This window comes from Protopterus annectens, chromosome 5.part1 (assembly GCF_019279795.1).
Source record: "Protopterus annectens isolate FY-2018-M chromosome 5.part1, PAN1.0, whole genome shotgun sequence".
Lineage (NCBI taxonomy): Eukaryota > Metazoa > Chordata > Ceratodontiformes > Protopteridae > Protopterus > Protopterus annectens.
In genome coordinates, this window is record NC_056736.1 from 390,633,303 (window position 1) to 390,660,359 (window position 27,057).

Sequence of the window (27,057 nt, forward strand, 5' to 3'; positions counted from 1 at the left end):
CTGTCAGGGCTGTTTCATCAGGGGGCTAGCTCCTCCACAGTCAAGGTTCATTTAGCAGCTGTCTCTCATTATCACGTGGGAAATGAACTGGGCCCTTTTGATCACCACAAAATTGTGCAAGACTTTTTTGAAGGGCACCTTTCTGCTCAGACCTCCAGTGAAGGATGTTGTCCCTCCTTGGGATTTAACGCTGGTGCTTCAGGCCTCAACAGCTCCCCTGTTTGAGCCTGCTTCAGTAGATCTTAAATTCTTGTCATGGAAAATGGCCTTTCTTGTCGTTATCACCTCTGCTCGAAGGGTCTCTGAACTACAGGCCCTCTGTGTAAAACCCCCATATTTGACTTTTCACAAGGATAGAGTTTACCTCGGGACCAATCCCTCCTCTCTTCCCAAAATTGCCTTTGAATCGAATATTAACCAGTCCATCAACCTACCAGTCTTCTTCCCTAATTACCAAAACAAAGGGGAATATAAATTACACTCACTGGATGTGCATAGACAACTTCGCTTCTACATCCACAGGACATCTGGTCATAGGCAATCTGACCAGTTGTTCGTCTCCTTTACCAAATTTAACTTGGGTAAATCTGTGTCTAAAGTCACGCTGTCTAGATGGATCTCGCAGTGTATCCTTTTAGCATATGAAAGTTCTGGTAGGCCCGCACCTCAGGGAGTCCTTGCCCACTTTATTCGGTCTGTCTACCTCTGCAGCTTTTAGAGCTAGAGTCTCTTTGGATGATATTTGTTAAGCAGCCACTTGGGCCTCATCTCATACCTTTATCAATCACTATAAATTATCTCCAGAGGGAGAGCATCCTTTGGCTCTGCAGTGCTCCGAAACATACTTCCGTGAAGGCCGCCCAAGGTTCAGGTAGCTGGGGACTCTGTCCCATAGGTTGCTGCACAAATGAAGTTAACTACTTCAGATTAAGAAGTTATGTACTCACCATAACATTCCATCTGAGTAGGTAAACTTCATTTGTCAGCAACCGTCCCTCCCTCCTGCCCCCTCACTTATGAATGTTTTCATACTCGGGTCCATGGGTGTTACCCACTTATCTTGAAAGTATTAGTCTTTGGGCAGTATCTGCTTTTGGGCAAACTTGATCTGAGGTCAGTCAGGGTTGTCAGGGGATCATGGGTAGGGGGTGGAGCTTGGAGCTCGGATCTAAAGCTGTTGAAAATTGCCAGGTCGGATCCGAATCCCATAGGTTGCTGACAAATGAAGTTTACCTACTCAGATGGAACGTTATGGTGAGTACATAACTTCTTATTCTTGTGGGAAGCAAATACCTCATAAGGATATTCATTCTTACTGTATTCCTTGCCTAGGCCCTGACCATAACGTTGCTAGTTGTTGGTTTTGTGCTAGATTTAACCAAGCACTATTAAGCGTCTGTACGATTTTGCATGCCATTACTTCGGCAGAAGATTTAATTACATAATGCCGTCGGAGCAGCCGACTTCCGGAGTTTATGAAAAGCGCAAAAAAAAAAGACAGGCAACCGAGATCCAAAACTGACTAGGCTTCTGCTAGGCCTTTCGCCGGTTCTCAGTGAGGCACGTTCGCAGCCCCTGACGCCCCGCTACCTCAGAGCCACAGGCTGCTTCCAACTCCCACGTGGAGCTGACAAGGCCGCTGGAAACTCAAGGTATTGGACACTCGAAACTATTCCCTCAGATGGGTCCAGAGCCGCTGAGCAGGCATCTGCTTCAGAGGATGTTTTCAGGCCTACACAGTTATGTGAAACCTACTTCAGCTTCAAAGGCGCATTCTCCTGGACAGGCCTCCATGCCTAAAAAACAGATGCTTAAAATGGCCGAAGACCTAATTACTTTGATCAGGGGTTCCCATCCCCCTCTTGATAAGAGGCCTAGGCAAGAGTTAGAATACGAATCTTCAGACCAGGTTTCCATTTCCTCTGATTCCTCCTCTGAACAGGAATATTCTCTTCCTCACTATGAGGATTCTGACTCTGAAGAATCTATCCCTTCAGCCTCCCCTCCTGAGGATTATTCTTTTGGGGAGACACTGAGGGAGCATTTCCACTGGGAGAGCCAAGATTACTCGGAATCCAAGAAAAGGCTCAGACTTCCTTTTTATTGCCTCAGCACAGGCACCTTGCTATCCCACCTGTTTTAGACATTGTAGACGATGTACCAGATTCTTTACCACCAGCTCTTGTTAAGCCAGACAGATACTATAGGGTTCCTGATTCTCATAAATTTGTTTACAAAAACCCTGCTACTGACCCAGAAACCATCTCTCAGGGTCCCAAAGGGGTCAAGGCTTCTACTGCAAAAAAAAAACTATCCCCTCTGATGGGGATTTTAGGGCCCTAGACAGATTGGGTAAAAAGATTTATACTTCTGCTACCTTGGCTGTAAGAGCCTTAAATTGCCAATTTCATATGCTTAAATATCAGCAATCTCTTATGTCATTGCTTAAACAGAAAATGTTAACAAATTCAGAACAAAGAAATGCAGGATTTATTGCATGCAGCTGAACAAGTTGGAGAGCATACTTTGCAATGTGGTTTTGATTCTCTAGAGGCCTCCTGCAGGGCCACTGTTACAGGTTCTGTCATTAGGAGGCATGCTTCGTTAAAAGAACAGAATCTGCCTGATCATGTTAAAGCAAAACTATTAGATGCTCCATTACAGCATGATACTTTGTTTGGTGTTAAAGCAGAAGAGGTGTTGAAGAAAATGGAGGACAAAGCTAAATCTATGCAAACAGTCAAGGATTTCTTGCAGGTACAGCATCCCAGATTTAGCAGGAATGGGCCTACAAAGAATTGGTCCTTTCCAGTGTCCGATAGGCCACAGAGGCAGATATAGACGCCCCAGAGGCAGATCACAGCCCCAAGGCTCATGCAGGCCTAAACAATGGGGTGCTTCTATCTGCAAGAGCGGAGAGGAAAAATCACAGCCATTCAGGAAACAGTCTCAATGACTTTCCCCTTCCAGCACCAAGCGCTTTACTTTTGGCAGCCCCTTTGGGGAGAAAACTAGCACTTTTTTTCACAAAATTGGCACATTATCACCCAGGGCAAATGGGTTCTAAATATAGTATCACAAGGCTACAGGTTCCACTTTCACACCCTGCCAAGGCCAAACAGTATGCCAGACCTGCCACACAATCAATGGGCAGAGGCACAAAAACAAGTTTCATCCCTCATGGACAATGAGGGCCATTCAAGTACCAGAGCAAGAGCAGCGACATGGATTCTATTCAAGACTGTTTTTGGTACCCAGAAAGGACAAAGCCTGGAGACCAATACTGGACCTATCTATTCTAAACACATACCTGGATATTCCAAAATTCAAAATGTTGACTACAGCAGCTTCTGCCCATGTTTGACAAGAAGGCTTGGCTTGTGACTTTAGATCTAAAAGAGGCATACCTGCATGTCCCAGTCAGACAAACATGCAGAAGATGCCTCCGATTCAAGGCTGGCTCAATGCACTACCAATTCTCTGCACTGCCCATTGGCTTATCTACTGCGCATAGGGTCTTCACAAAGTGCCTGACACCAGTAATTGCATACTGCAGACAGAGGAATACAAATATATCCTTACTTGGATGACTGCCTCATTTAAGCAGAGAACAAGGACATTCTACTACAGCATCTGGCGTTTGTAAAGAGCTTACTACCATGCCTAGGGTACAGTCTCAATGAACAAATCAAAACTAGTACCTTCTCAAGAGATAATATTCCTTGGTGCAAGCTTAAATACAACTTCCCAGATAGCTTATCTCAACGCCAGACAAACGAAAACAACTGACTACCTATTTCAATCTGTTGGCAACAAAGGCCCAGTTATATGCAAGAAAAATTCTGCAGGCTTTGGGCTTCATGGCATCCTGCATTCTACTAATTCCATATGCAAGACTGCATATGAGGAAACTTCAATGGTACCTAAAAAGTGTTTGGACTCGGCATTGCCACAGCCTGGAAACAATAGTTACTCTCTCATTCCCTGCCTACAACAGGAGTTTCGATGGTGGGTGAAGGACTGTCACCAGAACAAGGGACAGCCATTCACTCTACCCTCAGCCACACAGACATTAACAACAGATGCATCGGATTATGTCTGGGGAGCCCACATGGCAGGAAGATGTATTCAAGGCTCATGGTCCACAAACCAAATGCATCTACATATCAATCAAAAAGATGCTAGCTGTTCAGAATGCCCTGACAGCCTTCAAGGACCTACTTCATCCGGGACAACTACTGATAAAGACAGACAATACCACGGTCATGTGGTACATAAGCAGGGAGGCACTCATTCCTACCCCCTTTGCAGACTAGCCATGACTTTGTGGGCACAGCATTGACTTGCCAAGTACATCTGCAGGCACAATTCCTGCCAGGAAAAATAAATACTCTGGCAGACGAACTAAGCAGAAACCTAATGGAGACCCATGAGTGGAAATCGGATCCACAAGTCTTCAGCATAACAAGGAAATGGGGATGTCTGGACATAGATCTGTTTGCATCACCTCACAATTGCCAACTAAAGAAATTCTGCACAAGGACTTATCACAGACAAGCATGGAAAGTGGATGCCCTATCTTTCACTGGAAAAACTTAACAGTATATGCCTTTTCTCCTCTGCCTCTCCTCCCTAAGGTACTCCTAAAGGTCAGACAGGAAAAGCTGAAAATGATACCGATTGCCCTAGACTGGCCATGCCAGTACTGGTATCCATATCCAATCCTAAGGAACTTGTCTCTACGCCCAGCCTGGACCTTACCTCAAGTGCCTCGTCTACTGTCCCAGCAGAACAATCCGATCCTGCATAGCCAACTCAAGACCTTAAATCTGGCAGCATGACTGATAATGTAGTCATACAAAACACACCTCTCACTAAAGCGGTGATGGATGTCATTTTGGAGGCCAGGGGGCCTAGTACTAGAAAATCCTATGCTGGAAAATGGAAGAGATTCTGTGCTTGGAACCAAGCACAAGGAATTGACACAGTTGTACCAAACATTCCTCAGATTTTGCAATACTTAACTGAGATGCAGGACAAAGGCCTATCTTTTTCATCTATAAAAATTCATGCCTCTGCCATTTCGCCTCATTACAATACAGAGCCACCAGTCTTTTCTCATTCATTAAGGCAGTACCTCAGAGGGGCCAAAAATTTAAGGCCTCCAAAGAGATCACCAACACTTGCATGGGACCTCAATTATGTCTTGGAAAAACTCACCCTGCCTCCTTTTGAGCCAGCCACTGCAGCTGATGTAAAGTTTTTATCTTGGAAAACAGCTCTACTCCTAGCAGTAACGTCTGCAAGACGAGTCTCAGAGCTACAGGCATTCATGGCTGTGGAACCTTTTATCATTTTTTATCCAGACAGGGTTTCTCTGAGGACAAACACGACATTTATGCCTAAGGTAGTGTCCAGTGTGTCCCTTTAACCAAACTATTCATCTGCCTACTTTTTTATCCAAACCCACAGAATAAGGGGGAGAGAATTCTGCATTCTTTGGACATCAAGCTACGCTTCTATTTGAACTGAACCAAAGCTTTCAGAAAGAGCAATTACTAGTGGCATATGCTGCAGGATCACAAGGAAAGTCTATCTCAAAGCAGACCATTTCAAAGTGGATAGGCCACTGCATTTGTTTCTGCTATTCACAACATGGCAAGCCAGTACCTAAGGGCATTAGGCCACATTCAACCAGAGCAGCAGCCACTTCAGCTGCCTTCCTCAGGGGAGTTCCAACCAAAGACATTTTAGAGGCTGCTACTTGGAGTTCAGTGCATACCTTCACAAAGCACCATCACCTACCACTCTACTCTAAATTCAGGGCAGGGTTTGCCACTGCAGTTCTGCAGGGCCTAATAGCAGCCCCTAATGCTATTTAGCTCCAGCCTCCCAACCTTAGCTTTGGGATTCAACCCAATTGTAATGACAGCAACAGTGAAACACGATGAACATAGTACAGTAGTGTACCTACCATAAATGTAGATGCTCGAGTGTATTCACTGCTGCAGTCCAGGTTACCCACCCGCCATCCCCCTTTTCTTTCCTGGAACATATCTGTACTCTATTCTATACAACCTATGTGGTGCATTTGCTTGTAGATGAAGGCAAAATATATACTTTGGTGCATGCATGTTTTATTGACATTTTTAGCCTATCCTTTTGGGGGCACCTGACATCTGGGGCAAGAAAAACTGAAGAAAATGGTTTCTGCTGTAACTTTTATACCCCTGGCGCACTGACGTCAGGGAAGAGGCAACAGCAACCGACGCCGGACCTAGACTTTGGAATTCAGGCCGACTGAGGGTAGCCTGCCAGCAGGATAACCCTATTGTAATGACTGCAACAGTGAATACACTCTAACATCTACATTTATGGTAAGTGTACACAACTGTACTTTTCTTCCTCCCCTGGGATCTCAACTTTATTCTTCTAAAATTGACTGTCTCCTTTTGAATCAGATTTATGGTTCATTACTTGACTGTCTCACTCATGCACTGACATCTGCAAGGTAAGTCTCTGATGTAAGCTGTCATGAAAAATCAAATAGAGTTGGCCCACCACAAGGACATGGTTGTGTTGCGCAGTAATCCATTGTTTATGCATAAAATTGTTTCTGACTTTACCTTGAATCAAGCCATTGATCTCTTGGTATTCTGTCCTGATCCAAAAAACAAGAGAGCAAAGATTCTACATACCTTATACACACACACATCGCTCAGGTACTACTGACAGAACAAAGCCCTTTAGGAATGCTGAACAGATGTTTATCTCGTGTATCGGGATGAAGAAAGGGGTAACCTGTCTTGAAACCAACTATTGCCCAATGGTTGTCCCTTGCTGTTAGTTCCATCATTTCTTCTAGTCATGGTTAAGGCTCACTCATCTAAGGCCTTCATCCTGTTTGATGGCGTATTTCAAAGGGTTGGACTCTGTGTTCTTGAGGCAGCATCCTGGTCCTTTGTGAAGGTATGAATAAAGCACTGCTAACTGGATTCCTTATTAAGGTTCCAGAGCAGGCTTTGCTAGGACCGTTCATCAGGGGCTGCTGAATCCTTACCCTGCCAGAGAGGTGGAAGAATAAGTTTTGGGAATTACCCAGAATGCCATTGAGTCCGTAAGTCTTGCCTGTAACAGTAGATGTTTGAATTCCTCATGAGGACTTACACTGTGGCTATGTTGAGTTATATGGAGTGGAAAATCTGGAGCTGTTCTGTAATCCAGTTAAGAGGATATTTGAGTAGATTGATATTTTGCCCCAACAGTGGTATTCTGAACGTAGGATTGCTGTAATTTGTTTGTGTCTTTCGGCTTAAAGGTAATAATTCTCTTAGCAGTATCTAACTTTCTGTTACTAGTGTGTATGTACTTTGACTAAATTTCTGTTGGTGGGTAGTGGTTATATTTTAGCCAGGAGTTTGAGAGAAGCAAAATGTCTGGAGAGGTTAAGTTTGACCTTTGCTTTGAGATCGTCCCATCTGTTTATACCTTTGATTCTTATATGGCAGAAGGTTAATCCTTTTTAATGGTTGGGTATAAAGGAGTGGGTCGTGAAATGTAGAGCGTGGAGTTTGAAAAAAGAATTGTATTTGCATAGTGTAATCCAGGGAAGATCCATAATAACTCTAGGGTTAGATAGAATTTCTTAAATGGAGATGGTGCCTTTTTGAATCATGTTTTTTAAAAGATAAGTGGCATGTTGAAGGAAGGGCTGCCATTGCTTTCTGGTCATCTCGACATAACTAAGACTGTCATCCTTGACCTACATAGTGGAATAATTGACAAATTTAAAATGTCAGTTTATGCTTAATTGATTGGGTAGAGCATGAGCAATAGTACTCTAGGTTGGGGCAGGCTTAAATGTTTCCTTAAGGGGTTACCATTTGAGTTCCACAGGGCTGTTTACTGGGGCAACTTATTATTGGGCTATTGTCATTTTAAAAGCTGAGAAATAGGCTCTGGGTAACTAGAAAGGCTGACTGCAAGCTAAATAACACAATTACTTTAGAAAAAAAAAATTCTCCAGAACAGTTTACAAGAAGTGTGGTGGTAATAACTACACCTTTAATGTCAGTAAAGAGAGCATCCTGAGACTTGGCTAAAAAAAGTAATAAGGTTGTACATTGAATGATACAATCATAAAATGACAGTCATTAATAAGATCTGGTAATGGCAATACAGTGATTTAAACTTTTACCAGTGTGTATCTTTGTCAGGAAAGGATGTTTTGCAGCCTGTATAGTCATTCCATGGAGATCATTGTACTGCTTTATACCTTATTGATCCAAAGCAGTGTTGAAATGTCCTAGTTTTGTACTAGTGCCTGTCATACCTTCTGTACACCTATTCATAATTTCAATGAGTAACGGAAGCTTGGTTCAGCTGGCTGACCAACTACTTCGGCTTCATGCTTTCTTCCCTTCACATCTCGGTTAAACCAAAGTGTCACCTTCTCTGGTCTCTCTTCCTTATTCATTCACTTTTATTAGGGTGCTGTCAGTCCTAACACGTGTCCTACAAAGCTTGACCCAGACACGCGCATATTTCTTTAAGCCATTTATTTTACTGCATTGTCATATACACCCAATAGTCAACTGTAGCCACCTCCTGCTAGATAAATAGACTTTACAGTCTGGTTAGTGTCAGAAGTAACTTTATTCTCTCTTTAGACTTGCACCTACATGCCATGAGGGACCTTCCTTTACTGTACACAATCTGTTTCCATCACAAGAGTAAGATTTGGTTGCAACATAATCTAAGTAACCACAAGTGAATTTCTCTCTCCATTCCCCTTACCCAGTAGCTATGTTAGCACGTGCAAGCGTGTTTTGTGCGTTCCCTTTGAGCATACATGTTCCCACACATGCTCCTTAAAGGCTGCTGCATATACACAGCAGACCCAAGAGTATGTACTTGGTCCTCATGATGCAAAGTGCGCTGTCTGTTTAGCAGTTTCAGTGTATCGTATGATACATACAAGGTTGTCTAGGAGCCTGCTAATACAAAACCTTGGATTGAATGCTCAGCCTCCTGCCCATGTATGTGCAAGGCTGGCAAACATTATAATACTAGTTGTATACCTAATCTCTAAAAGTAGAGAGTTCCAAAAGGGTCCACCTCTTCTGAGTTATAATAGTACTATAATACTATATATTTTATTCCTTGTGTTCAAGTCATGTGATGTGAAGTTGGTTCCCAGAGATGCTGGTAGATGGACATTATTTATGCTGTTAAACATCCTTGAGATAAACACTTGCAACTAATAGCAAAACTTCATAGTGTTTTTAGTATTTTAAGTTGGCCGATACTCTTAATAAATTATTGAATTCTTTCTAATCTTTTAACCTGGTCCAAAGAGTATCTGCATGCTGTGCTGCAGTACTTGGTGATTGGCCTTCTATAAGCCTTTTACAGTGGGATAATGATGTCCTTTTTCCTACTTGTGCCTGTTTTTATAGAATTGATGGGAGTTTCATGGCAATTTAGTCTTCCATCAGTGCCTTGCCATTACCCACTGTCAGGCCATAAACCCGTTCTCAGGAAGGATTGGTCCGTTTAGTCTGAGTTAATTTGAGGGAACCTGTTCAGTCATCCAGGTTCAGCGTAAAAGACAATAATGTGTTACAGTGATTAATCTGTAGGGGAAGCTTAATCCAAGAGAATGGGGGTGCACTGCAAAATGAATCTTTCCATCACATTTTATGTAACTCCTGGTGAGGAATTTTGGTCTCTGGTTTTACTATTTGCTAAGCGATTAGACTTGCAGAAATATAGGAGATCAATGACAACAGAAGCTTGTGCAGTAGGCAAGTTTAAAAATTGTTCCTCAAGAGGCTGTAAGATACTGGGTAAAGGGATAGAGCTTCTAGCCTTTCTCTAACTCAGGGTCTTTAACCCTGAAGTCTTAAATACGAACCTCTGCGACTTCTTTAGTTTGATACGTTTGAGTTGCATCCTTGAATGGGGCATTGTACTCTGTAATGGGTCTAATCAGTGCTGAGTATAAGGTAACAAGGACATCTTCAGATCTGGAATGTATACTCTTTGCTCTTGTGAAAGGATTTTCTGATTACAATTGCCACATAATTGAAGGACAACTAACTGTCAACCCAGTTCATAAACTACATTTTGTTTAGTAATGGAGTATTGTCTAACTTGTTTAGAGGACAGTGTTTTTGCCAAATTAAGCAGTACTACACTTTTACATTTATTTTGAGCCCATTTTCAGCACAACCTGTTTTAAGTCTAGTAATTTCTGAAGGGTATAGGTATCCGAGGTAGTCTTGACAGTAACACTGTGTTGCAGCTATTGTCAAACTTAGTTAACCAAAGTGGTTTTCAGTTTTGGAATCGGAAGTGAATCCAGAAAAGGGGTCCCAGTACAGAGCTCCAGGGAACTCTGCTGGTTACCTTCATGCTTTTAGATGAGGCAGTTGTCTTGTGAGCTATGTGGGTTCTGTCTTTTAGCCATTTTGCCATCCAACTTACTACACGTGATCTGCACTTGGTGTTCTTGCAGTGCCCTCTTGGGATGTGACATCACATGCTTTGGCTAGTACAAGATACTGTGTGACTAGAATAACCACTGTCAACACTCTGCGACCCTCTCGAAGAAGTTCACTACATCTCCCATTGGCAAAGCCAAACTATTGAGGGTCTAGCTTGACAGTTGTACATTTCATAGCATTGCAGATCAGCCATATAAAGTTGATGGATTTACAGTTGTTTGGGTCTGTGTTGGGGCCACCCTTGTTGGGAGAGGGTATCACCACTGCAGTGTGCCATAATTCTGGAAAATATCCTGTGGCTATGCTGAGGTGAGAGTTTGAGGAAAGGTTTGGTGGTGGCATATTTGATGATTTATAATCATCCAAGTATGTTGTCAGGTCCCATGGAAAATGTATTTTTTGTATTTGGCACCTTCAGATAATGTTCATTGGTGATAGTACGGGGTTTTAGGATATATGGAGTTGGGGCAGATTTTCAGGGTTGAAGTTTGCATGAAGATTGTTTGCTAGTATACTGGTGATGTCTACTCTGTTGCAGTGGGTGATCCATTTTAGGATAAATCTTGAATAGTGTTGATAGTTTTTTTTAATTTCCTAACCTAGCAGAAGATGGACTAGCTTTAACTTCAGTAGCTAGCCTAAGATCATGGGCTGCTTTTAGTCACATTTTTCAGTTACCTGGTAATATTTTTTTATATTGTGTGAGGGGTTTTGGATCTGCTGCATAATTTGAAGGAATTTTTTTCTCTTGTAAAGTTTGTTGGTTGACCAGAAGTGATTGTTATAAACATTTTATGTACCATATTTTTATTTTTATATACTGCACAGCCATTTTCTGTGTATATCCTAACACCATCTGGTCAAACAAATGTTTATATTTAGCTTTCAGTAACTTGCTATTGTTAATATTTACTATGTTATGACTTAAAACATTAATATAAAAGAAAACCATATTAACATGTTTCCAGTTATGTTATACATCATGTGTTTGTTCTTATAGCTGTTCGGTCCAACATTACATAAATTGCTGAATTCCTGCCTTCCCTTAAACCTCAGCCCCCAAACATTGTTTTGCATATATTCCCACAATTTCCATTAATTTCTATGTAACTTGCGCATTCCCTTTTTCAAAACATCCTACTCCAGTTTTGTTAATCTTCAGTACTTCAAATACATCTGGTTTAAACTTTGATTTCCATTTCTAATAATTGCTTTTTTTCTTTTTACACTCACCAGAATTGAACTTAAGGCCATACTATGACTAGGCAGTTCCCAGCTCAAAAGAAGAATTTCCTTAATTTCACTCGTGTCCAGTGTTTCTGACAAAGTACTCTGGAGGGATTTTTTTTAAAGTCTGCAAACTCATTACACTCCAAGCGCACAAGTCCTTAGTTATCTTTTCCTTCCTATCGTGCCTCCGGCATTTACCATCTACCTGAGAAAAACTACCTATGCAAACACTTCCAAGCAAAATTCTTAAATCTTCTAGACGTCCCATAATTGGGAGACTTTTATATTTGTCCTCCCATTGTTCTATTGTAAATTGCTTCTCCAATCTGTCGTTCCAATCTTTTCTAACCTTGTCTGATTCTTACAGTTATCGTACAATATTTTTGCATGTCCTACTAATTATCCCCTTTTTATCAGCAGCTTCTGTTCTAGACTCAACTAAAACCTCAACCAGTGCTGGTCTTTCACGTAGAGGGAAAGGGACAGCGTAATCCTGCCTAACTCTGATACCGATCCCTGGTAGGGAGGGCAGTCTCTACCCTGCAGTCCAAATGTCGTCTTGGCCTCATCCCATTCTTTTACCTTTCCTTCTGTAGGTATTTGCTTCCATTACTTTGGTTCCTTTGATAATTTTCTACAGTAAATTCCAGCTCCTCCTTACCTGTTCTGTGTACTCCAACTTGCAGTCTCCCCATTGGCAAAATCTCCTTTCTTGTGTTAGCTTAGTTCTTAGAATACTTTTTGCTACTTCATGAATATAATAATCTATATGGTTGTTATTCTTAAGGATCTGCATCTAAAGTCCCAGTCTCCTTATTTTCTGATTTCCCCTTCATCCTTTTCCACTGTACATCATTCCTTTCTGCTTTTATGTATGTGAGCCTTAATTGTGCAGCTCTAAAATATCACTTCAAATCAAGTAATCCTAAACCACCTTGTGTAACTTATTCCATTTAACCTTTGCCTCTCCTCCCAGATAAATTTCTTCAACTCTTACTGTCCACAACTTCTCCTCTGGTTGATTAAAAATATCCCTGATTTATATATAAAACCAAAGGAACTAAAAACATTTTCACTGCTTGTTTCTCTGTCCACATCCAGAAAAACAAGAGCTTCTAGTTTCTCAGTTTTTGTGATGTCCTTCAAGGATGCATCTGCAGTCCTTACAAATGGGTTGTCCTGTCGTCAGGCAGCCCTTCGGTCGGCCGGATTCCAAAGTCTGGGTCTGGCCTCGGCTGGTGTCGCACTTCACCCGATGTCATAGCTGCAGTTATTCGGGTATAAAGGCATCAGCCAACGCCATTTTCCTCCGTCTTTCTTGCCGCGTGGCGCCCGAAGCAGAAGCTGTTCGCAAGTGCCGGTCGGTCAGAACCAGAGATTACTACTACCGAATACTACTTCGAAGACTTCTAAAAAGCTAAGTACCCCGTTGGGGACTCTTTCTTGCCTCAGCTGATGTCAGAAAAAGTGAATAACTGTGTAACTTGTGGGAAACAAATACCTCATAAAGATTTCCACTCTTACTGCTTACCCTGTTTAGGCCCAGACCACGACGTAGTAGCTTGTCTAGCCTGTGCTTCTTTTAACCGGCGGACGCTTAGACGTCGGTCTGAATTTGCTGAAGAGTTTTTCGGCTCCGATTTCGCTTATATTATGCCGTCGGATCCTCCAACTGCGCAAATGTCTAAAAAACGCAAGGAAAAGGACCGACACTCGCGGTCCGCGGTTTCGGCCGAAACCGCGGTTAAGCCAACTGCGAGTGTCTCGGTTTCGGCTGAAACCGAGCAAGCGGTTCTTCCTTCACCCGAAAACTTGCCTTCTACCGAGGCCTCTTCAAACCTCGTGGAGTCTGCCTCTGAAATCCCACCTGCTGTTGCAGTTTCTCAGGAACTATCTGATACTATTCCCTTGGATACTTCAAACCCAGCACGTGGAGCTGCTAGGCCACCTGCAGCCATGTCCATTAAGGCCTTTGCCAGGGCTAAAGCAGCTAAGACTACTAAAACTGTGCCTGCTAAGCCCCCCACTCACAGGCCTAGCTCCAGTTCACAACGGCTTAGTTTAGCAGAGGATCTCATTTCTTTAATCCGGGGATCCCAACCTCATCCAGACAGGGCCTCTCTGCCTCCAGAGAAGAGGCCTAGAGCAGAGCCCCCTCAGCCTATTTCTACAGATGAATCCGCTGATGATTCAAATGATACAGACCCTCCAGAGGCTCCTTTCTCCCCTTATGAAGACTCTGATGCTGAAGAGTCCATTCCTTCTGCCTCTCCGCCTGAGGAATTTTCCTTTGGGGAAACCTTGCATGCTATGAGGGAACAATTTCAGTGGCAGGGCCAGGATTTTTCAGACTCCAGAAAAAGGCTTAGGACCTTTCTGCATTTACCACAACATAGGCCTTTAGCCATACCTCCAGTTCTTTCTGTTGTAGATGATGCATTTAATGATGCTTGTACTGCTCCTGATTCTCTACCTCCGGCCCCTGCTAAGCCTGATAGATACTACAGGGTCCCAGACACGCATTACCATTTGTATAAGGCTCCTTTTGCAGATCCCGAGACTATCTCCCAAGGGCCTAAGGCTGTAGCAGCTACCTCTGCTAAAAACCCCCTCCCCTCTGAAAGGGAATCCAGATCCTTAGAGAGATGGGGTAAAAAAGTTTACACTTCTGCTACTCTTACAGCTAGGGCCTTGAACTGTCAATTTCACATGATCCAGTATCAAGAATTTATGCTAGACCAGTTAACCAAAAAACTGTCCTCTGATGAAGCATTAGACAAAAAATCTGTACAGGAAATGGTACATAACATTCAGCAAGTCAGTAACCATTCTTTAAAATGTGGCTATGATGCACTGGAGGCTTCCTTTAGATCAGCCATGACAGGCACAGTTATCAGAAGGCATGCATGGTTAAAAGAGCAGGCCTTGCCAGACCATGTCAAGTCCAAACTATTAGATGCTCCTATGGATAAGATCAATTTGTTTGGCTCTCCTGCACAACAGGTGCTGAAGAAGATGGAAGAGAAGGCAAAATCTGTCCAAACATTTAAAGATTTCTTACAGGTCCAACCGCCAAGGTTTAGCAGAAATGGGCCCTCCAAAAATTGGTCCTTTCCAGACTCCTCCAGAACTGAGGCAGGAATAGGCGTTCAAGAGGCAGAAACCAATCCAGAGGTGCCTACAGGGGACGCCAGTGGCAGGGCAACAACCAGCGAAGTACGGCCACAGACATAGCCACCACCACAACTACAGGGCAATCACAGTGACTTGGCACTGGCACCGCCTACCAGGGAACAACTAGAAGCACCCTTAGGCGGGAAGCTAGCCTTATTCTCAATAAACTGGCATTACATCACAAGAGACAAGTGGATTTTACAGACAATAGACCAAGGCTACAGGTTCCACTTCCATACTCTACCAGGGAAGAGAGGAATGCCAAACCTACCGCCAAATCAAAAGGCAGAAGCTCTAAAACAAATATCTCAATTAAGGATGAGAGCTGTGGAAAAGGTACCATCTATGGAGCAAGGAAAGGGATTTTACACCAGACTCTTCGTGGTACCAAGAAAAGAGAGCAAATGAGGCCTATTCTCGACCTGTCCGCTTTAAACACATTCCTCATTGTTCCAAAATTCAAAATGCTGAGACTACAGCAGCTTCTTCCCATGCTGGGCAAGGAGTCTTGGCTGGTAACTCTAGATCTCAAGGAGGCATACCTGCACGTCCCCATACGACCAAATTGCAGAAGATACCTCAGATTTCTTGCAGGATTAGAGCATTATCAATTCTCAGCATTGCCCTTTGGCTTATCTACTGCGCCCAGAGTGTTCACGAAATGCCTGACATCAGTAATTGCTCATTGCAGGCTTCAGGGAATCCAAATTTACCCCTACCTGGACGATTGCCTGATACAAGCGGACAACAAAAACAAGCTAGCAGAAGACTTACAAAGAGTCATTTACCTGCTACAAGCCCTGGGATATACAGTCAATATAAAAAAGTCAAGGCTGATTCCATCCCAAAGAATAACCTTTTTGGGTGCAGAGCTGGACACATCAAAGCAAATGGCATTCCTAACTGCAGAAAAGCAAGAGCAACTACCTCTCTACTTCTTGACATTAACAAAGCAGAACCATCTAACAGCAAGAAAAGTACTGCAAGCCCTGGGCTTCATGGCATCCTGCATAATACTGGTCCCTCATGCCAGACTGCATATGAGAAAGCTACAGTGGTACCTAAAGAATTTATGGTCTCAACACAAGCACAGCCTAGAAACCAAAATTCCAATAATCCCATGCCTGAAGCAAGAGTTCCTATGGTGGGCTCAGGCCTGTCAATCAAACACAGGATTGCCCTCCTACAGCATTCAACCAAGCCAAACCATCACGACGGACGCCTCAGACCTCGGTTGGGGGGCCCACATGCTGGACAAGTGCATACACGGCTTATGGACTCAAGACCAGCTGCACCTGCACATAAATCTAAAGGAAATGCTGGCAGTAAAATTGGCAATCCAGACATTCAGACCATTTCTCCGAGAAGGTCAGTTGATAAGGACAGACAACACCACAGTTATGTGGTACATCAACAAACAGGGAGGCACACATTCATACCCTCTATGCCGGATGGCAATGGACCTATGGAATGTGGCTCTGAGCTACAACATTCAGTTACAAGCAATTTTTGTACCGGGAAAAGAAAACATTCTAGCAGACATATTAAGCAGGACTACCACGGATGCCCACGAATGGATGCTGCATCCGGACATCTTCAAAGCCATTACAAGAAAATGGGGACTCCCAGAAATAGACTTATTTGCATCCCCACGCAATCACCAGCTAAAGAAATTCTGCACAAGGACGTACCACCCACTTGCTTGGAAGGTGGACTCCCTATCCTTCAGTTGGAAAAACCTGACAGCATATGCATTCCCACCACTTCCTTTGATGCACAAGGTGCTATTGAAGATCAAAGAGGACCGTCCAAGGATCATTCTGATAGCTCCAGACTGGCCGAGGTAACATTGGTACCCATTACTAAGGAGCATGTCTCGGGAACAAATATGGGCACTACCCCTGGTTCCATTGCTGTTAACACAGAACATCTACAACATCCTGCATCCAAACCTGAAAACTCTGCAGCTGACTGCCTGGAACATTACATAAGAGCAATTAACCCAAATTTATCACAAAGGGTTAAAGACATTATCCTTGAGGCTCACAGACCCTCAACAAGAAAAAATTATGCAGCAAAATGGAAAAGATATCTCATTTGGAGTACTGCAAAGGGAGAAGATATGTCACTGGTAAACATAGCCAACATCCTGGAATACTTGGCAGAGCTCTTCCACACAGGCCTGTCCTATTCTTCCATCAAGATACATGTATCAGCTATTTCAGCAGAATACAGCTTGGATCCTCCTGTCTTCTCGCATCCCCTGCTCAGGCAGTTTCTGAGAGGAATTAAAAATGTAAAACCTCCTAGGAAACCACCATTGCCAGCATGGGACTTGAACTTTGTCCTAGAAAAATTGACACTTCCTCCTTTCGAACCAGCAGCAACAGCAGAATTACAATACTTATCATGGAAGACTGCTTTCCTGCTGGCAATCACTTCAGCAAGAAGGGTATCTGAACTACAGGCATTAATGGCAGTGCAAATCTTCCTGATCTTCCATCAAGATAGAGTGTCCGTGAGAACAAATCCTACATTTATGCCTAAGGTGGTATCCAGAGTGTCTTTAAATCAGGCTATCCACCTACCTACATTCTTCCCCAACCCACAGAACAGGGGAGAAAGACTGTTGCATATCTTGGATGTACACAGACAGTTACGCTACTACCTGGACAGGACCAAGGGCAATAGAAAAACTGACCAGCTACTGGTAGCATATGCAACAGGAAGGGAAGGAAAAGCAATTTCAAAACAGACAATCTCCAAGTGGATAGGAAATTGCATTAGATTTTGTTACTCCTACCATGGAAAGAAAACTCCAGAGAACATCAGGCCTCACTCTACAAGGGCTACAGCCACTACCACAGCTTTCTTACGAGGAGTGGCTACCAAGGACATTATAGAGGCTGCTACTTGGACCTCCGTGCATACATTTGCCAAGCATTATAATTTACCTTTATACTCTAGATCCCGAGCAGGTTTTGCCACTGCTGTTTTGCAAGGGATCCTAACTACACCATAATCTCTTCTTTCCTCCTCCCCTAGTTTGGCTATGGTATTCTACCCATTTGTAAGGACTGCAGATGCATCCTTGAAGGACATAGTACAGTTTTGTACCTACCATAAATGTAGATGTCCGATAGGAATGCATCTGCGGTCAGGATTGCCCATCCGCCTTCCCCTCTGTGGTACTCCTAGGGTATTTGCCCAACTTATAGCTAGCTGGGGGGGGATCTATTATGGTGTATTTGTTTGTATATATGTACATACATGCTTATTTTTTGTGTTTGCTCTCTACTATTTGGAAACATTGGCATTTATCCAAATTTAGCCTTCCAAGAGGGCACCTGGCATCTGGGGCAAGAAACACTGAGGAAAATGGCGTCGGCTGATGCCTTTATACCCGAATAACTGCAGCTATGACGTCGGGTGAAGTGCGACACCAGCCGAGGCCAGACCCAGACTTTGGAATCTGGCCGACCGAAGGGCTGCCTGACGACAGGACAACCCATTTGTAAGGACTGCAGATGCCTTCCTATCGGACATCTACATTTATGGTAGGTACAAAACTGTACTTTGTCTTTTTTTAGTCTCTTCCCACATATCCTTAGCTGCTGTAACTTGAGCCTTTTTAATCCATACTCGTAAATACTGAATCTTATCAATAACTTGCCATTGTTAGATAAGTAAATGTGTATCACAAACATCTGTTCTGTCTAATATTGATCTCCAGAGTAATTTAACATTGCTTTTTAAAAATATTCATATGCACAAGTTAACTCTTTGCAGTATAGCTTGAGATCTACTGTTAACTACTATGAGACAGTTGTAATAAAATAATATGGTCGTCTTAACTGAACTGCCTTCATACTCATTGACATCCTACCTTGTATTAGTCTGCTTTCTTTAAATAGCCCTAGTTTTAGGAGCACTAATGATGCTTTCTTCTCTAGTACATTATGTATTACCCAACTTAAGATCTGTATAGCCGAGGTTAAATTCTCGTCTGAGTATGAGACTTTGCATATTCAATTTGCTTTTGTATTGATTGAACTTTGTGCATGCCTAAAATATAATTTATGCTCCTAACAAATCCTTCTTAATCACATCTCAACATATGCTTCTTGTCTATGGAAATTTTTCATGTGTCATAGGTGTAGAGATTTCTGTAAAAATTTCCCTCCAAAAATTTAAAATGTCCTTGATTTAGTTGCATCTCTAAGGTAAAGACACATTTTTCTCCTCTCTGATCAACTATAATGTCTGTAGTCATTCAGTTCATGCTTAATTTTGTACTGTATTCTCTTCTGTACTCTGATATTGCCTTATGTCCTGCATTACCCTTTTAGACTGCCATTTCTAGTCTGTTATAAGATGATTATGGTTTAACAAATTCACTATCCCACTTCCATGTATTGGCTTTCATTTTTATTATTAAGCCTGTATGTGGAGGTTGATGTGAATGCTGTAACAATTTTCACTCTCGTTATCCCAGTTTGTATATCTTGATGGTGGCCCCCCCCCCCACCCCACGTCCAGCTTCCTTTAAATATTTGCCGATGCCCACATGTGATCCTGTAGTTACCTTGGTGGGCACTGTGCCTATTATGCACTGCTGTTCGATAGATCTGGTAGTCCCAAACATCCTGTTTTGTCATTACATTTTTCCCCATTGCAGTTCTCCCCAGCCAAGAATTGAACCATTGGCTTGTATGGATTATCTTTGTTTGTGGATGTGTGCAAGCATTGACCAGCACTAAGTGATTCCTGTTTCATTGAAGAGCTGATAGTGAATTGCACCTTTGTGATCTGGGGCAACCTTAGAACAGAACTACTGCTCCTTTTTTGAGTGGAGTGGAGTCAGCTAAGATGATTCCATGTAACTTCCATCATTGTTCCAGGAATGGCCTACTGAGAGGTGACCATGGAATACATCTCTAGTGCATTAGATGGCACATGTATCACTTCGGTCTGGCAGGAGTTGGGGAGGTCCTCCAAAACTAGGTGGAACCATACCTTTTAATCTGGTACTGCAAGAAATCTGGACAAAACCTGGTGGGGGGGGGGCCTCAAGGCTCATACAGACCTAAACAATGGGGTGCTCCTACCTCCAAAAGTGGAGAAGACAAATCACAACCTTACAGGAAACAGTCCCAATGACTTTCCTCTACCAGATCCAAGCACTTTTCTTTTTGCAGCCCCCTTAGGGGGAAAACTAGCACTTTTCGCCACAAATTGGCAAAGGATTACCCAAGACAAATGGGTCCTGAACATAGTGTCCCAAGGCTACAGGTTCCATTTCCACACTCTACTAAGGTCAAAAGGTATGCCAGACCTGCCACACAATCAATGGGCAGAGGCACAAAAACAAATTACGGCCCTCATGGACATGAGGGCCATTCAGCAAGTACGGCAACAAGAGCAGGGGCAAGGATTTTACTCCAGACTTTTCCTAGTACCCAGAAAGGACAAAACCTGGAGACCAATACTGGACCTGTCTATACTAAACTCATTTCTGGAAGTTCCAAAATTCAAGATGCTGACTCTGCAGCAGCTACTGCCCATGCTGGGCAGGGAGGCTTGGCTCTTAACTTTGGACCTAAAAGAGGCATACCTGCATGTCCCAATCAGACAATCTTGCAGAAGATAGCTCAGATTCATAGCTGGCTCAATGCATTACCAATTCTCTGCACTGCCCTTTGGCTTATCTACTGCGCCCAGGGTCTTCACAAAATGCCTGGCACCAGTAATTGCTTTTTGCAGACAAAAAGGAATTCAGATATATCCCTACTTGGATGACTGCCTAATTCAAGCAGAGAACAGACCTTCTAAAACATCTGGCGTTTGTAAAAAGATTACTAATTGGCCTAGGATACACAGTAAACGAAAAGAAATCAAAACCAGTGCTCTCTCAAGAGATAATATTCCTGGGTGCAAGCCTAAATAAAACTGCCCAGATGGCTTATCTCACGCCAGACAAACAAAAGCAACTGATTACCTACTTCAAGAGTTTGGTAACAAAAACCCAGTTATCTGCAAGGAAACTCCTGCAGGCCTTGGGTTTCATGGCATCCTGCATTCTACTAATTCCATATGCCAGACTGCATATGAGGAAACTGCAGTGGTATCTAAAAAGTGTTTGGACTCAGCATTGCCACAGCCTGGAGACAGTAATTGCACTGATCCCCTGCCTCCAACAGGAGTTGCGATGGTGGATAGAAGCCTGCCACCACAACAAGGGTCTGCCATTCAGTTTACCCACAGTCAGACAGACACTGACAACGGATGCATCAGACTATGCCTGGGAAGCCCATATGGCAGGAAAATGTATTCAGGGCACATGGCTTGCAAACCAGATGCATCTTCACATCAGTCAAAAAGAGATGCTAGCTGTACAAAATGCCCTGACAGCTTTCAAGGACCTGCTTCATCCAGGACAATTACTGATAAAGACAGATAACACTACGGTTATGTGGTACATAAACAAGCAGGGAGGTACACATTCCTAACCCCTCTGTAGACGAGCAATGACCCTATGGGACGCAGCATTGGAATCTCAAGTACACTTGCAAGCACAAACAAACACACTGGCAGACAAACTAAGCAGAAACCTCATGGATCCCCATGAATGGAAACTGGATCCACAAGTCTTCAGCATAAGGAGATGGGGATGCCCAGACATAGATCTATTTGCCTCCCCTCACAACTGCCAATTAGAGATTTTGCACAAGGATTTATTACAAACAAGCATGGAAAGTGGACGCCCTATCCTTCAGCTGGAAAAATCTAACAGTATATGTCTTTTCCCCCACTGCCTCTCCTTCCCAGGGTACTCCTAAAGGTCAGACAAGAGAGGCCAAGCATGATCCTGATTGCACCAGACTGGCCACGCCAACACTGGTACCCAATCCTGAAGAGCTTGTCTCAAGGTCCAGCATGGATATTGCCTCAAACTTCTCAATTGCTGACCCAACAAAACAGATCCTGCACAGCCAACGCAAGACCTTAAATCTGGCAGCATGGCGAATAATGTAGCCATTCAGAGCACGTCACTTACAAAAGCTGTTATGGACGTTATCTTGGAGGCCAGAAGGCCCAGTACCAGAAAATCTTATGCAGAAAAATGGAAGAGATTCTCTGCTTGGAACCAGGAACAAGGCATAAACACAAGTGTACCAACTATCCCTCAGATTTTACAATACCTAACTGAGATGCTAAACAAAGGCCTTTCTCATCTATTAAGATTCATGCCTCTGCCATTTCAGCCCATTACAATATGGAACCACCTATTTTTTCTCCTCCTTTACTAAGGCAGTACCTCAGAGGGGCCAAAAACATTAGGCCTCCAAGGAGAGCACCAATTCCGGCCTGGGACCTCTATGTTTTGGAAAAACTCACACTACCTCCTTTCGAGCCAGCATCAACAGCAGATATAAAATTCTTTTCCTGGAAAACAGCACTGCTCCTAGCAATGACCTCTGCAAGCCGAGTCTCAGAGCTACAAGCACTCATGGCTGTGGAACCTTTCATCATTTTTCATCCAGACAGGGTTTCTCTGCGGGCGAACCCTACATTTATGCCTAAGGTGGTATCCAGTGTGGCCCTCAACCAAACCATCCACTTGCCAACCTTTTATCCTAATCCACAAAACAAGGGTGAAAAAATTCTGTATGCTTTGGTCATAGGCAACTAAGATTCTACTCGGGCAGAACTAAAGCTTTCAGAAAGACTGAGCAACTTTTAGTGTCATATGCTGCAGGTTCACAAGGAAAGGCCATCTCAAAACAGATTAAATGGATAGGCCATTGCATACGTTTATGCTGTCTCCAACATGGCAAATCAGTGCCTAAGGATATTGGGCCTCATTCCACCAGAACAGCCACCTCAGCAGCCTTCCTCAGAGGAGTACCAACCAAAGATATCTTAGAGGCTGCAACTTGAAGTTCAGTGCACACCTTCACAAAGCACTACCACTTACCTCCTTTATTTTAAGTCCAGAGCAGGCTTTGCCACTGCAGTTCTGCAGGTCCTCATAGCCTCTCCAAATCCTATTTAGACCAGCCACCCTGCCTCAGCTGTGGGATTCAACCCAAGAGTAATGACTGCAACAGTGAAACACGTTGAACATAGTACAGTTGTGTACCTACCATAAGTGTAGATGTTCGAGTGTATTCACTGTTGCAGTCCAGGTTACCTACCCACCATCCCCCTTTTCTTTGCTGGGGCTTATCTACACTTCTCTATCCTATACAACCTTTTTTGGTGTATTTGCTTGTAGATGAAGGACATGTTATTTTTCTGTGTATTTTTATTGGCATATTTTTTCAGCCTACCAATTTAGGGGCACTTGACATCTGGGGCAAGAAAAACTGAAGAAAATGGCGTCTACTGCTTCTTTTATACCCCTGGCGCACTGACGTCAGGGAAGAGGTGACAGCAACTGACGCCAGACCTAGACTTGGAATCTGGCCGACTGCGGGTAGCCTGCCAGCAGGATAACCCAAGAGTAATGACTGCAACAGTGAATACACTCTAACATCTACATTTATGGTAGGTACACAACTGTACTTTGTGTTAACATACATTTTCTGAAGGATTTGAAGTCTGAAACTCAAACGTATGTTGTTTGGTGAGTTCAGTCATCAGATCATCCCAGTGATTTGCCAGAAGTACAAATTTGAGGAATAGCCCCAAAATGAGCTAAATTTGGACATTCTGCGAAAATCTGTACCGTTGAGAGGTATGGGCCGGGAACCTCTGGCTTGGGGATAGGTAGGTTGTCTGCCTTCCTTATCCTGCTGTCATCATAAGGCTCCCCAGGAAAAGATAGAAGTGATAAAAATGCTGACATTTATGATGGATCAGACTCGAACCCAGACTGATACGAACAGCTACTTCTGTGTCATCTCCGTGAAGTCTGCATGAAACACTGTTGATTTAACACAGAAAATAAGGCCGTCTTTGTAGTGTTGCATACAGACTTGATTTATTACCATTCCTTTAGAATTACTGCTGTTAGAGCTTACCTGCTTTCAACTCAAGTTTAATGTTTGCTGGTACAAGCATCTTTGTAGGAGTAAACAGACTTCAAGTTTGACAGATCTCTGTAATGGAATACTGTGTTGTAACACAAATGGATAATTGGTTCTGACTACATTAGCAAAGTGATGAGGTTATTTCTTTAAAAAAATAATGGGACTAATATTCTTATTTTAATTGGTGATCCTAATGTAATTACTTTTCTGGCCGACAGGAAAAGAAGTGTTATTGCTGATGCAAGCTCTGAACACACTGTCTACTCCAGAAGAAAAACTAGCAGCACTTTGCAAAAAATATGCTGATCTGGTAAGAGTTTATCTTAAAAGTTTTTTTTTTTGTTGTTTTTTTTTTTTTTTTTTTAATTAAATGTTATTTTAAATGCGTCCTGGAGGAGTGCATTTCTGGTTAGATTTTCAGTGAAGTAATTTCTGGCTGATGTTGGTGTAGTTCTTAAACCCCAGGCGCAGTGTATGTGGGAGTGAAATTTTATACAATATGTGAACTGTTGGATGTTTATCCTAACCTCAGCACAAACTTTGTAAGATTCTTCAGTTATTCATTAATGTACTTGCCTGCATATTTTTGCAAGTGTTCTGTCTTTATACTTGTTTTATAAATGGATTCTGCATTTTATAGTGAGACTTCTGTGTGTCCTCGTAGACATTTAGTCCCTCAGCAAGCACACACTTGTGTTGCATTTTTTGTTCTAGTAGCCTTGGCATGGCTTGGTTACTTCAGAAATGATCTACCTGTGTGTTTGATTTTGTATACATATCTGTTAACAAAAATATGATTGTGCATTAGTTTCTGAGGTGTTTAATTCAAAAGTGCCTGAAATATTCTCAGCCAGGAGTATGTCGGCTGCATTGTTTGAATCCTTAATATTTTGTCTCCTGGTATCTCCTTTAGAAGTAGAAATGATCAAAAATGTGACCCCCCCTATGGTTGTGTAGTTAATGTAAAGACAACATTGCCTAGAACAGGGATACTGAGACCCATTTGCCATGCCCAGGTGTGGTGGTGGTTGCAGGAAAGTGTTTAGGTGACTGTTGACCAGTTGGGCTTAGCCCAAAAAATTTGCATGGGTCATCAGTATGTGCTTATCACCCACAGGGTGAAAGGTGAGTGTTAAGTATAACTGTCACTTGGTAGACAGGAACAGAATGGATTTAAATAGAGAAAGACCTTGGCAGTGGGAACTGACTAATAGGAGTAGATTGTCTCCTCACTGCTAAGGAAAGAGCTGGAGCTTTATTCAGTTGGTCTTACCTTTGCAAATATTGGGGTTTGTGGAATGGACTACTGGAGTGAGACTGGTGTATCTCTCTCGCTCTGGAATGGTCATTTGTGAGAAGATGAGGGAGATATTCACAAGAGCCCTGATTGCATACCATGCATTTGGTTTACAGAACAAACGGTCTTGTTTACTTGCACCTATCAGCTGTTCAAAACATTTGTCTGCGTTAAAGAGCATGGTTGCAGCACAAAGCACATTGCCACCTGCTACTTTTGTAGTTGTAATGGGAGACCAATGCTTGCATAGGAATGGAGATATTTGGATGAACCGGTAGGGTTGTTTTTTGACTTTCTTGCTAGTGTTTTCTGTAATAAGCCGCATACTTTAGTTATAAGGAAGCTCATGAGCATTTGTTAGCAAAAAATACTTTGGTCCCAAGGTTTTTGCCCAAATTCATACTTGCAACATGTCTGTGGTTGTGCGTTTTGGGCACTGTGGCCAAGAGGTGCTGTACTCTCACTTTTACCCAACTCATCAAGAGGTAATAAACAGTAGGAAAGACAGTTGTATAGACCCTGAAAGCCTAAATGTGTTGTATTGGTGTCTTGAGAACTTCTGCCCAACAATTCTATGCTGGGTGTTTTTAGATCCCAGCTTTAAAATTAACCTTTCCCATACACAGGGGAAAGATAAGGATATGGAGTATGAATTGACAGATTTCACATCATCTGTTATTGAAGTGATGACAGAGAGATGTGGCCAGAAATGTGTTCATTGTGTGTCATGGCAGAATTAGCAATGAGGGAAGCCACCAGGTTAAACAAAATGAGAGGCCTGTTTTGTAGTAGGAGGAGAAAAGGGAGGTCCCTATATTTGACACTTCGAGCCAGACCGGCTAAGAAGACAAGCAACTGCAAGTAACTGAAGAAAAGGTTTGAGGTGTCAGAGTCTGGTGAGACCATGGATGATTATTATAGGTTTGTAGGGATTTGGGCATACAGTCTGGTGACCAAACAGATAAGGAAAATTATGTGCAAGGGTGGTGAATTGGTGACCTGAAGTGGGGACATTTTCAGGAGACTGGTAGAACATCTTGGATTCTAGTGGACATGCTCACCTTTGAGGATGCAATGCCAGCAGCAGCTGATGGGACTAGATCCATTTCTGTAGATGGAGATTATGCACATTGCCTTATTGGCATATAAGTTTTGTGCCTGCACAAACCTACTCTGGCAACTTTCTAGAATGGAGAATTCCCTCCTCCGACTCCTTTTGAGAGAGGATTGGCTGAAACCCCTCCCATCAGGGGAAGACTAATCCCAGTTACAGAAAGTCAGTTCAGTCTTGGTACCAACTGTTAGACTCGCAGTTGAATCTCTCCTCAGCAGCTTGCATTGTTGTATTACATCTTCCAGACTGATTCCTTTGGGATCTTCCCTTCCTCTTTCTTTATTATTGTATAAGTTTATTCTTTTTTATTAAAAAAGTGTTTGAGCATTAAGGTTTTATTTTAATATACTTACTCTTTACTACTGCTAATTCCTCTGGGAATTCTAACTTCGTACTTACTGTTCGTGTGCTTAATACTGGTTTTAAGCAGTTATAGGACTCTTCTAAAGTATTTTGACTTGTATTAGGAAACTGAAATTTTGTGTAGTCGTTTGAACACCACTTCATTTTAAAGTTATGACAGGGCAATATTTTGTCATTTTTTTTCTTCGTTTTTGTTATACTTTTTAACACTGTTATAGTTTTTATTTGTATTTTACCACAAATTTTCTGTTGAGATTTTTTCACTTGCTGACAAATGATTCACTAAATGCTGATTTATGCTATTTTGATGTAAGGGCATATATTTGATTTTTTGAC

General features: G+C 42.7%; 1 protein-coding gene across 1 annotated transcript in view; it reads left to right on the top strand.

Moving 5' to 3' along the window:
* Positions 1-25,069, top strand: part of LOC122803172 (gamma-taxilin-like) — a 324,309-nt gene extending 299,240 nt beyond the window's left edge. Inside the window, exons 3-4 of the mRNA XM_044072787.1 lie at positions 24,166-24,276; positions 25,065-25,069. Coding sequence (XP_043928722.1) covers positions 24,166-24,276; positions 25,065-25,069 — 116 coding nt within the window. The remainder of the gene's footprint in view (positions 1-24,165; positions 24,277-25,064) is intronic.
* The last annotated feature ends 1,988 nt before the right edge of the window (positions 25,070-27,057 follow it).